General features: G+C 38.1%; 1 protein-coding gene across 5 annotated transcripts in view; it reads left to right on the plus strand.

The window, feature by feature from the left end:
- UNC79 (unc-79 homolog (C. elegans)) overlaps nt 1-12,749 on the plus strand; it is a 286,801-nt gene that overhangs the window by 116,868 nt on the left and 157,184 nt on the right. For 4 of the 5 annotated variants that reach the window (XM_010836213.1, XM_010836214.1, XM_010836215.1 and 1 more), the window contains 4 exons: nt 2,325-2,389; nt 7,445-7,533; nt 8,182-8,222; nt 10,800-10,828. In XM_010836213.1, coding sequence (XP_010834515.1) covers nt 2,325-2,389; nt 7,445-7,533; nt 8,182-8,222; nt 10,800-10,828 — 224 coding nt within the window. Of the gene's footprint in view, nt 1-2,324; nt 2,390-7,444; nt 7,534-8,181; nt 8,223-10,799; nt 10,829-12,749 lie in introns of those variants that run through there. The other variant, XM_010836217.1, reaches the window with a different exon arrangement.

The following is a 12,749-nucleotide window of genomic DNA, read 5'->3' on the forward strand; positions in this document are numbered from 1 at the left end:
TTCAGCATCAGTCTTTCCAATGAATATTCGGTTTTGATTTCCTTTAAGATTGACTGGTTTGATATCCTTGTTGTCCAAGGGACTCTCAGGAGTCTTCTCCAGTACCACAATTTGAAAGTATCAATTCTTCAGTGCTCAGCCTTCTTTATGGTCCAAATCTCACATCCATACATGACTACTAGAAAAACCATAGCTTTGCCTATACAGACTTTGTCAGCAAAGTGATGTGTCTGCATTTTAGTACACTGTCTAGGTTTGCCATAGCTTTTCTTCCATGGAGCAAGTCTTTTAATTTCATGGCTGCAGTCACCATCTGCAGTGATTTTGGAGCTGAAGAAAATAAAATATGCCACTGTTTCCACTTTTCCTCCATCTATTTGCCATGAAATGATGGGACCAGATGCCATGATCTTATTTTTTGAATGTTGAGTTTCAAGCCAGCTTTTTCACCCTCATCTTTCACCCTCATCAAGAGGCTCTTTAGTTCCTCTTCACTTTCTGCCATTCAGTTCAGTTCAGTTGCTCAGTTGTGTCCAACTCTTTGCAAACCCATGGACTGCAGCATGCCAGGCTTCCCTGTCCATCACCAACTCCCGGGGCTTACTCAAACTCATGTCCATTGAGTCGGTGATGCCATCCAACCATCTCATCTTCTGCTATCCCCTTCTCCCGCCTTCAATCTTTCCCAGCATCAGGGTCTTTTCTAATGAGTCAGTTCTTCACATCAGGTGGCCAAAGTATTGCAGCTTCAGCTTCCACATTAGTCCTTCCAATGAATATTCAGAACTGATTACCTTTATGACTGACTGGTTTGATCTCCTTGCAGTCCAAGGGACTCTCAAGAGTCTTCTCCAATGCCACAGTTCAAAAGCATCAATTCTTTGGCACTCATCTTTCTTTATAGTCCAACTCTCACATTCATACATGACTACTGGAAAAACCGTAGCTTTGACTGGATAGACCTTTGTTGGCAAAGTAATGTCTCTGCTTTTTAATATTCTGTCTAGGTTGGTCATAGCTTTTCTTCCAAGGAGCATGGGTGAAGTCACCATCTTCATTGATTTTGGAGCCCAAGAAAATAAAGTCTGACACTGTTTTCATTGTTTCCCAATCTATTTTGCCATGAAGTGATGGGACCAGATGCCATGATCTTACTTGTCTGAATGTTGAGTTTTAAACCAGATTTTTCACTCTCCTCTTTTACCTTCATCAAGAAGCTCTTTAGTTCCTCATTGATTTGCACCATTAGAGTAGTATCATCTGTATATCTGAGGTTTAAAATATGGCAATGTAGAAAAATGTCCTACTTTCAAACATATAATCCTATTACTTTTTTATGGTGTAATATTGTTAACTAAGTGCTTTGGGCTATGGAGTATTCTGGATGAAGATAAGTAATTGTAATTCTCGTTCTGATCTGTCTCAGTTCACTTCGTTCTTGTCTTCACTCTGTGTGTATACTGTGTTGAGGAGTTGGGTATTAACAAATTAGCAGAGGTTTAGACTGTGGGTAATGTGTGAAAGTCAGTTCAATCCCTGGGTTGGGAAGATCCCCTGGAAGGCATGACAACCCACTCCGTATTCTTGCCTGGAGAATCCCATAGGACAGAGGGACCTGGTGGGCTATGGTCCATAGTGTCGCAAAGAGTTGGGCATGACTAAAGTGATTTAGCAAGTACAACATATGAAAGAGATGCATTGCATGTGGGCAAGAAACTCATCTTTTCAGTCTCCACATTTGATGGGGATGGGGTGGGAAATGGAATGGTGACATAACCACTTATAGCAGTTATTATGAATCTGAAAACTTCTTGGCACCAAAAATCTAGGCTGTTTGGCCTAGTATGCTATAGGGAAAAGAACAGGGTTTTGAGAACCAAGAGATACATGTTCTAGTTGCAGCTTGTCACTTACTAACTCTGTGACCATAGGAACCTAACCTTTAAGATTTTAACTTACACATAAAGTGAGGTTAATAATCTGCTTTATCTATCCCACAGAGTTGTTTGGAGGATCAAGTGAAGCCATAAATGTAAAAACTTCTAAAAATTTACTAGGCATATCATCATGAAATAGTATTATGGTTTTTGGGTATGCCACCTTACACTAGCTTATCTTCCCCATGGGAAAATGGATGGAGCTGTGATGTTTTTACTAAATTAGAAAATACTTCATAGATTAAAAAAAAATAATTATTTTAGAAAACCTAGTGATGGTTCTATTTAGGAAAAGGAAAAGTAGTGAAAAAAAATTTTTTAACTCATTTTTACAGGGCACAAACACTTTCAGTGAGAAATACTCATCAGCTATGCTTTGCCTTACAGCTTGGAACCCCATCCACTGCCAGCACATCGAATGCCACAATGCAATTAACAAACCAGCTGTGAAGGTACTGTTTTATTAGACTGGGGCAATATTGTATTGTCAGTGGTCAAATTATCAGGAGCAAATTCTTAGATGAAAGGGAGATTGCATCCTTCTCTGTAAAGCAGAAGCCTGTTCTCTGTGGTAGTCTCAGATTAGTGTACTCTGCTTTGATCTGACTGTATGTTGGTGGGTTGGTTCAAGACAGAGCAATGGATAGTAGTGTCTGCAAATTTGTCTCTGAGTTCATAGCCAAGTGCCGTCGGAAACTGGCATAGTTACCAGAATAGTCCTGGTGAGACACATAGTCCTTGACTGGTTTCTATTTGGGCTAATAGACTCAAAGAGATGTACTTTGCCCTGTTTTCATGTGTTTGCTACAAATTATGAGTGGCCTAGTGTATTATTATGTGAATTCAAAGTCATAGGACAAACATAGATAAATTTGTGAAGTCTGAGCTCAATTCACAAATGCGACTTTCGTTGAAATGACTGAGAGGTTGTTGGATAGCAAACACATAGAAAATTACAGTAGAAGTAAGGGAACAGTGGTTTAGAAAGGTCAAGTAACTCTCCTAAGGTCACACAGCCTGAACCAGGTACCTTGACTCTCAGCCTTATTCTTTTTCTACCACATCAAATTGGTTCTGTCCTGTTATGACCCTGAATCTTTGAAGTTGAATATTGAGAAAAATGATCACATCACTTAACAAAATTATTTATGGTATATTTGTCAGATACAACACTTGGATAGAGAGACCTATGTCTGGATTTGCAAAGGTTAATTTTTCTATTACGACAAGTGGGAATTAGGCCAAGTGACTAAAGTTCAAGTTACTTTTTAGAACCTATTGTCATTGGGGTTTGCCCCCCTTGTTCTATAGACAGGTAAATAGGTAGACTGTGAAGATTACCAAATGATAGAAAAATAATATTATCATTTTATAGAAACAGTAGAAAAGGTAAATGAGATATAAAAAGTACAAATGGAACCACAGAAATATAAATGAAATAAAATATGTTTCATATACCAAAAGTGGAGGAGTGCCAGTCATCACATTATCATCTAGACATATTTTACCAACAAAGAACATCTTTGTGTTATTATGCTTTATCTTTTCCTTTGATGAAAGCAAATTGGATGAATTTATGCTTCCTGGTGTGGTAAAGAATCTGCCTGCAGTGCAGGAGACTCGGATTTGAGTCCTGCGTTGGGAAGATCCCCTGGAGAAGGGAATGGCAACCCACTCCAGTATTCTTGCCTGGAGAATCCCATGGACAGAGAACCTGGCAGGCCAAAGTCCCTGGGGTTGCAAAGAGTCGGACACGACTGAGCAACTAACACTTTCATGCTGAGAAAGAGCAGGTGAGGGTAACCCAACACAAGGCAGCACAGTCCTCTCCCAGTCTATTATGTACACCCTTCCGTGAACGTCCGTAGACGTTTGCGGTTCACAGGTACTTTCTGGTGTGAGGACATTTTGAGCTAAACCAGGTGAGTTCGAATGTTATTCACAGAGTTCAGCTTAATTCTTCACAATAATGAAACTTTCACGCTTCCCCTGGTTTCTATATCTGTCTTTTCTTCTTTCTGCCTGAGTCACAATGCTCTCTTTTGATTTACCCAGACATCAACAGAAAATCTGTCTAACTTTCCAGTTATTTTTACTTGATTTTATGTCAGGCTGCATTCTGATTAGAAATGGTTTTTGACTTCCTTCCCACAGAAATCATCATGAATTAGAAATTCTCCCTCTCTTCTAGGCAAACAGTCCAGTCCTCTCCTCTGGACCAGCTTCACTTTTCTCACAGGCCGCTCCCTATAGCCAGTCCTCCAAAATAAGCCAAACCATTCTACCTTCTGTCATTTTCTAAATGGGGATAAAATCCACATAGCATAATACTAACTGTTTTAAAGTGGACAGTTCAGTGGCATTTATCACATTCACAATATTATGCAACCACCACCTCTATCTAGTTCTAAGAAGTTTTTCTCATCCCCAGAAGTTTACTTTCTCAACCCCCGTTTTCCTAAAGAACTTCCTTTTGCATTTTTGCTCTACACTTCCCAGAGAGGTAATATTCTTACTGACACTTCCTGTGCTAGGGCTGGTTTTACCACAGGTCTGGCTCAGGGTTGCTCTTTCTTTATGATATGAGTGCTCCCCAAATACATGGAGATGTGAGCATAGGACAGTAGATCAAGGTACCCCAAATTCAGATGCTTATAGAGTAATGTTAAATGATAAGGAAATTATGAAATTATACAGTATGATGCCTATTTAGCTTAAAAATTAGGTATAAAGATTTTATATTCACATTCACAGTCAAAACCAACTGATAATGCTCATTAAAATGTTGCTAGCAACTGCATTGAGATGGCGGATTAATGAGCTGTTTAGATTTTCTTCCTTCCTTGTCTCCATTTTCTGAAGCCTCTGCCTTGGGCATGTATTATATTTATAGACAGAAAATATCTATTTTAAAATGTAACAGATCAGTCAGATATGAACATGTTAATATGGTTGTAAACTGATCTGTTCAGAGTAGAATGGGATTGACAGTACTAGCCACAAATCTAGTTATGGGTCATGTTAATTCATTTAACATGTCAGAGGTCAACTAGCTAATCACTATTAACTATTTATAGTTATAACATCCTAGGAGTTTTTTGGGGGGAGTGGAATGAAAAAACATCTTTACCTAACAGAAGTATCAATGACACAGTAGAAATGACAGTAAATTAACTATACTGAAGAACAGGTTCATATAGGGTGCATGGGAAAACCTCAGGGAAAACGGGTTTATCTTCACAAAAAACCCAGTATCTCTATAACAGAGAGGCATGACACTAGGCAGTAATTGTTACCTAACTAAGCTTGGGTTGCCCCACCTGCATGCAGTAAAGCTAAAACTACTGATACTGGGTTGTGGTGAAGGCAAGTGCAGCATTTATTGTAATGTGCTGTACAAATAGTCTGGGACAGGTAGTGCTGAAACAGCAAAGCATTTTCAAAGGCCAGGTGAGGTGAGGGAGCCGGAGGCGGTCTCAGGTTGGTCTGTGGTCTGTGGTCAGCTCGGGCAAAATTCTCCGACTGGTTGAAGGTGAGGCAACACAGTGGTGTCACAGGGGTTAACATTATCAGTCCTTAGGCACAGTATGTCTGGGGCTACATACTCATGATCATCAAATAAATTTCTTCCATTTGGTGGTGGTTTTAGTATCTATAAAGTGTTCATCAGATACTGTTATCTGGGTAACTTCAGAGAGGAGCTACAGCAGAAGCTTGGGGGAGGTGTCTGTCTCTGGAAGGCCCCATCAGGTCCTGCTTGGTTACATAATAGTGAAAGTTGTTCAGTCATGTCTGACTCTTTGTGACCCCATGGACTATACAGTCCATGGAATTCTCCAGGCCAGAATACTGGAGTGGGGATCTTCCTTTCTCTTCTCCAGGGGATATTCTCAACCCAGGGATCAAACCCAGATTTCTCACATTGCAGGTGGATTCTTTACCAGCTGAGCCGGTAACCAGGGAAGCCTGGTTACATAATAATTTGCCAAATAGAAAAATATTATCTATTTTTTTTTTGCAATAGGTTGCAAAAAAGTAAGAACAAGAGCCGAAAGTTATGATAGATTCTAAAATGAAAGTATGTTGGAAATATAGTCTATTATATCATACTCTGCTTTTTGGTTTTACTTGGTCCCACTTGAAATATCACCTTGTGAAATATTTGGATCCCAGGTAATTACCTTACACAGGAGTCAGCAACGGCTATGGCTATGGCTCTCAGCCAAATTTGGCCTGCCGCCTGTTTTTGCGAATAAAGTTTTATTGGAACACAGCTATGCTCATTTGCTTATTCATTGTCTGTGGCTGCTTTTGTGCTACAACAGCAGGGTTGAGTAGTTGTGACAGAGAATATATGACCCACAAAACCTGAAATATTTACCCTTTGGCCATTTGCAGAAAGTTTGCCAGTCCCTGATTTGACTTGCCAAAATGGTTATTCAAACGAAGCATGAATCTTACTAAGGAAAATTTTCACACTGGGCCTTTAGCACCAGGGAATATATAATTTACAGATTTTCATGGTATAATTATTTAAATTTATAAATTCTAACTCTTGCTTCCCCAACCATTGAAACCCCTAAGTTCAGTTCACTTGTCCCTTCAAATCGGTAAAAAAAAAGCAACAAAAACTAAAGAAAAGGCAGAGTGAACTTTTAGAATTTGTGTCCTAGGCATGTTAACTACATACTTAGCTATAGCATGGATTGATTATTTCTTGAAGGGCAGGAACAGAATTCAAAATTTCTTTGGAAAGTCATAAACATTTAGACTGATGCAAAGTACAAAATCCAGTTAGTCATCGACTATTTTGTCCATTTGATTTAAAACATCCAAGTATTTGAAATATCCTAGTGATCACTTTTAACACTTTTCATCTTTGTACTTAGGCTAATGGAAACAGCCGTAAATAATTGAACAGAATACTGCACAGTTAAACAAACTACAGATCATATGTGGACAAAAAAAAAAAACAACACCTGAAAGTGAAAGTTGGATATCTAGATTTTAGATTCCTGAGTAAGAAAAGGGAATCACTCAATGTTAGATTTAATGCTCAATTTTCTGAATGAGGTCTATTGAGAAGCGAAATTCTCTACTGCCAGCATTTTGCTAACAGTTATGATTTTTACATCTTAATAATGCATTTTCCTTTTCCCAAAGACAGATTACTGTGTTTACCACATTAAAGAAGGAATTACTGTGTGAGTAATACAGAAGCAATTTGAACAGCCACCAAATGAGATATTTTTATCTTTATAGAATGAGGGTGGATTTCTTGACACTACTTGTTACTTGCATTGCAAATAACAAGAGAAATGAAAAACCACACTAGTCACATTTAAATCTCCGTATTGGAAAAACAGTTTTAGGTTGAATGGGTTTTACTAAAAAATGTTTATTCTGCTTTGCTTTAGAAAATCTGTTACTGAAATATTTTTGTCCTTGATATAGGGGACGTGATAAACAGGGCAAGAGAGTTCATTCTGTCTTTTCCTGTGTTTCAGATGTGTATAGACCCCTCCTTGTCTGTAGCTTTGGGTGATAAACCACCCCCGTTGTATCTCTGTGAAGAATGCAGCCAGCGGATTGCAGGGTAGGTGCAAGAAAAGACAATCTAATAGGGCGACGCTGAGAAGAATAATCACTTCGTCTTATATTGATTATGTTACCCTCATTTCCCATTAGCCTCTCTGTTTTTTAAAGGTTAGCTTGTCAGATATTTAATATATAGCAAACTTTCATTTGAAAAGACGTCAGCTTTGAAATGTTTCAGTATTTCTCTGCATGTGACAAAAGACAGCAATTCCACTTAATAAACAGCTCCAGTTTTCAAATGACCCTGTTAAAAAGGCCACAGTGAAAAAGAAAAGAAAGCTGTGGTTTTCAAACGTGACGTAAAATTCATATGGTTTTTCTGTGCTTGTTAGTTTCACAGAATCATACTCAGCTTTCTACAAATCATGCTGTATTTTGGCTGACTTAATTAGCATCTGGAGAATATCATTTAAAGATAACGGAATATGATGAAATGCCTATAATTTATTTATTTATTTTGAAATGCCTATAATTTAAAATTTAACTGGAATGCATTAAACATTTAAAAAGTTTATTAAGATAGTGCTCTTAATTACATGTCCTTTCTATTAGAAGTGTTTTAACAATAGCGTGCAGCTTATAAGCATTCATGTGGAAGGGTAACATTGCAGAAAGGCTCAAAAATGGATTTTGTTGTTCTTTATAGGGACCACAGTGAATGGCTGATTGATGTTCTTCTGCCGCAAGGTATGGTTTTCAGGAAGGATGAATAATAAGTAAATTGTGACAGATGGTACAGGTGATTTGTCTCCTTTTGTACTGTTTTTACTTTACAAAGACAGCAACCAAAGTATTATTTACTGTGAATATTCATTTATATGAAGCCTTGTATCAATGTCTTGGTTGTAATATACCCATACATGAATATTAAGGGAAGAAGTATCACTTCTACCAAAATTAAGGGTAGGTGTTGGAATTGGGATTCTGTATGACCAAAGCTGAATTCTGTCTTAAGGGATTTTCTGTGTATGTAACAGGTGTTGCCAAGGATATGCTTGCTGTGCCAGGCCAGAAAGAGAATAAAGAACATCAGTGAGGAGAGCATTGAATAATGGGTCTTTCTTCTGCCACTGTTACTAGCTCTGTGTTTTAAGGGAAAATCATTCAATGATCATGAGTGTCAGTTTCTCCTTCAGTAAAATGGGGATAAATAAATACATCTGGCCCATCTCAGTGAAAAGATGAGATTGTAATGCTTGCAGTTTGTTAGAGTTCTGAAAGCTATGCTGGCAAGCTGGCAGGTCAAAGAACATTTCTCTATGTATGGGGAGGCAGATATTCCAGTCACCTAACTGCAGGCTGAAATGACCAGGAAGAAAACTCTCAGGAAAGCAGAGGAAAGATGAAAGCTGGAAAAAGCTGGGGGTATACTGAGTAGACTGAGTGACTGATCTGATCTGATACTGAGTATAGATCAGGCACACAGGAGGAGCTTGATCTATAATTCAGTGGTAGATAATAGAAGAACTTACATGAAAGAATTTATGTGTAAACACCTTATGTTAACTAAATTCAGGTTTTTTTTAAAAAAAACTAAAGTACTTTGCTTGATGATAATTATACACCATTTCCTTATAGTTTAACTCAATATTAGATTATCTCAACCTTAAGAAATAAATTATTTAATGAATGCTCTGCATTTGTAAAATGGATCAATAATGTCAGCTCTATATCCTTCAAAGAGATATTTAAAAAATTATATAAGAATATCTGTAAAAAGATTTGGGTTTACATAGGTAAAGGTAACTTTTCCCCTCTTAAATGAGGCTACCTTGCAAGTGAACTTCCAGTGCTCTGAGGTAAAACCCATAGTCAGGTTCTAAATTACATTTTAAATACAGTTAAGTCCCCTACATACAACCCTTCCAGTTGTGAACTTTCAGAGATGCAAATATGTGTTCGCATGTCCGATCTCATAAGTTGGTTCACATGTCTGGAATGTCTGGGGTGCGTGCATCCTCCACAGGTGATTGTATTTTTGTGTACTTCATTGTATAGTACTGTATTGTATAGAGTACAGTAGTCCAGTATCTTTATTTCAAGCCCAGAATGTCTGGAAGCAAGCATGAAAGCAGTGGTTATGTAGCTGATTGTGTTAGTTGGGTACCTAGGCTAACTTTGTTACACGTGATGAACAAATTGGACTTACAAATGCACTCTCAGACTGAAACGTGCTTGTATGTAGGGGACTTACTGTATAGATATGTTGCTGAATTCTGGTCATCTCCAGATGATATTCATCTGTTGAAGAAAATTGATAATAACTTTTTATTACTTATCCAGAGAGATGACCCACTAACCTCAGCTTAAGATAAATGCCAGGATATCAAACTATTAAATAACCATTAATTAAACAAAATCTGTTTTAAAAACTGAGTTGTTAATCTCATTGATTTGACATTCACTAATTCATAATTTCCAGATGGAGTTTGGGAGACATTTACTTTCGATTTTGTTAGTAAGTTGTGATATAGACTATTAACAATGGTTTAATTTATTTTTGAGCACTTACTATTTCAGGGGAAATGTTAACAGATTCTTAGAAAAATTATTTTCAAGTTTTATCAACCACTAATTTTCTTGGAGATAATTGGTATGCCTACCACAAAGAGTTTTATCCATTTATTAAACTTAATCCTGAAGTACTAAGGTAGTTTGACAGCCTTACTCCAACTGACCTATCCATGGGTTTGAAAGATATTTTCTCTTAATAAGCCTGCAGCTGGTTTTGCACTAGTTAAGGACTGATGTTAGTTGAGAGTTTGAGTCTAATTCATTTAAGTTATTAAGTTTTTTTCTATAGTTCTGATATAGCAAATCATCTCCATGGCGAAACTCTAAGTATATCACATCAACTCAGTGTCATAGCATAATGGAACAGCAGTAGACAGGGAATCCAGAGACATTTCTGGATTGATTGGTCTCTACCATTGATAGCTTGTATGATCCTGAAGAACTCCTCTAACCCTCAATTTTGTTCTCTGTCAAATGACTGGGTGAGATTAAAATTATTTGATCTGAATTCTAAGTCATATCTGAGAAGGTTGAATTATTTCTAGGAATAGGTAAAGTATTTGCGGCACACAAGCATTTTAAATCTCATTAAGAATGAGTAGATGACAATTCATGAGACAAAGGAGAAAGATGTTTTGGCCAAATCTGGAGGTTGTGTTACTAAGCTTGTTTTTACTCCTCTTCGTGGCTGCCCTTATTTAAAATGGGCTCTCGTTTTTTGTTGATATTTTGTGTACCTTCCCCTTACAGCTGAAATATCTGCTATATGTCAGAAGAAGGTAAGAGCAAACCATCTGTGTGGTGCGGCATGATTTGCTGTGTTTGTATGTAAATTCATTCATTGACATCTGTCTCATTTCTGCACCATGGTTTCCCAGTATGTACATGTCACTGTATTTGTGAAGGGGGAAAGGAAATTATTCAGCATGCAAGATTGCTATGTCTCGATGGCCTCTATTTCCATTTCTGCTTTTGCTTACCCATCATATGCACAGTGTTTCTGAAAAATAATATGAAATAAAAGCATATGTGTAACTCTGGGGTAGAAACCTGAATACAAAAGTGAGTGACAATGCAACTTAATTTCGGTAAATGATGATCTTGTTTGCTAAAAAATCTTTATTGTTTGCAAGTGGAGTGCAAGTGATCCAACACTTGTGTGTCAAAAACATAACCAGACCAAATATATATGGGAAATACATATTTATATGTGAGGTGAATGGTATCTCTACTTAAAGATTCTTCCTTCAAATAGCCACTGTTCATGACACTTTCCCTGAACTATTTCCATCTTCTTTTCTTGTTCTAGTTGTTTGAGAAATACAAGAGAAGGTAGTATGATGTCATACAAAGAACTCTGGACTGGTTGATTGAGATACTTGGATTCTGGTCAGCTGTCTTCCCATCTAGCTATGAGACCATGTACATGTCATTTAAACGTTTTAGGAGTTGATTATGAGTGGATACCTTTGGAGGGCTGTTTCAGTTTTCTATTGCCATGTAATAAACTATCCTAAAGTGTATTAACTTATAACAGCAAACATTTGTTTGATCACAATTTTGTGGATCAGCAGCCCTGCCTATGCTCACCTAGATAGTTCTCTTCATAAACTCCTCTAGGCTCACTCAGGTATTTGCAGTCAGTTAGTGGGTTTGCTGGCAATTGGCTGGTCCCAGATGACTTTACTCACATGTCTAGAGCCTCATCTGGGATGGCTGGAATGGTTGGGATGACTGGGGTGTCTGGCCCTCTCTCTTTCCATTAGGTGTCTCATCTTCCAGGAGGCTAGGCTGGATTTGTTCTCAAGGTATGAGTGTTCTGAAAAAGAGAGGAGGCTGCAAGGACTTTTGAGACTGAAGCTCAGTGGTAGCACAGCATCACCTCTGCTGCGTTCCATCGATCAAAGCAAGTCCAAAGCACAGCCCAGTTTAAACAAGTAGGCAAATAGACTCCTCCTCTTTTAGAGAAGGAGCAGCAAGAATTTTGTGACCATATTTAATCTACCACAATTCACCTTCTGCACATAATTACTTACATTCTTTCTGTATGACAAATATTCTTACCACCTTACGAGACCTGCAGAAGTCTAACCCACTTATGGCTTCAGGCTTAAAGTCCTGTGATCTGCATCTGGTCTGCTCACTGATGAAACCCTTCAGGTACAAATTTTCTTGAACCAGAGACTGGTGAATTAAAAAGCAAGTTATGTGCCCTCTACATACCCAACACAAAATGGTGAGACAGGGATAGGATGACAGCAATAGACCTCTGTTCAAAAAGAGCAAGAGCAAGCAGATAGCTGTCACTAGTCTATAGCAACTCCAGCCATGAACATGTCAGCAGTTCTTCTGTCTCCAGGGATAGCAAATGTGCCTTGATTAGGGTCTGATTTTGCTTCCTGGGAGTAGTTTCCTAATTCATTTTTGTCCTGGGATCTTGCCTCCACTCTCTAAGACATGTTTACTTTTCAATAAGAAATAGCCCATGTTGCTGAGTGACTCTCTCAGCCTGCCTCCTGCGTGCAGAAATGGGGTCCGTAGACCTCTTCTTGTGTCACACTGTGTCCCTTTTAGTCTGCGGATGGTGCTTTTACTCGTTTGCCTTTCTTTCAAAGTTTGCGGATTTTCAGTGAATCTCATTGGAGTTCAGTGCCCTCAAAGCCACATCTGTAATTCTTTTTGAGACAGTTCCTTTTATAT

This window comes from Bison bison, unplaced genomic scaffold (assembly GCF_000754665.1).
Source record: "Bison bison bison isolate TAMUID 2011002044 unplaced genomic scaffold, Bison_UMD1.0 scf7180017864061, whole genome shotgun sequence".
Lineage (NCBI taxonomy): Eukaryota > Metazoa > Chordata > Mammalia > Artiodactyla > Bovidae > Bison > Bison bison.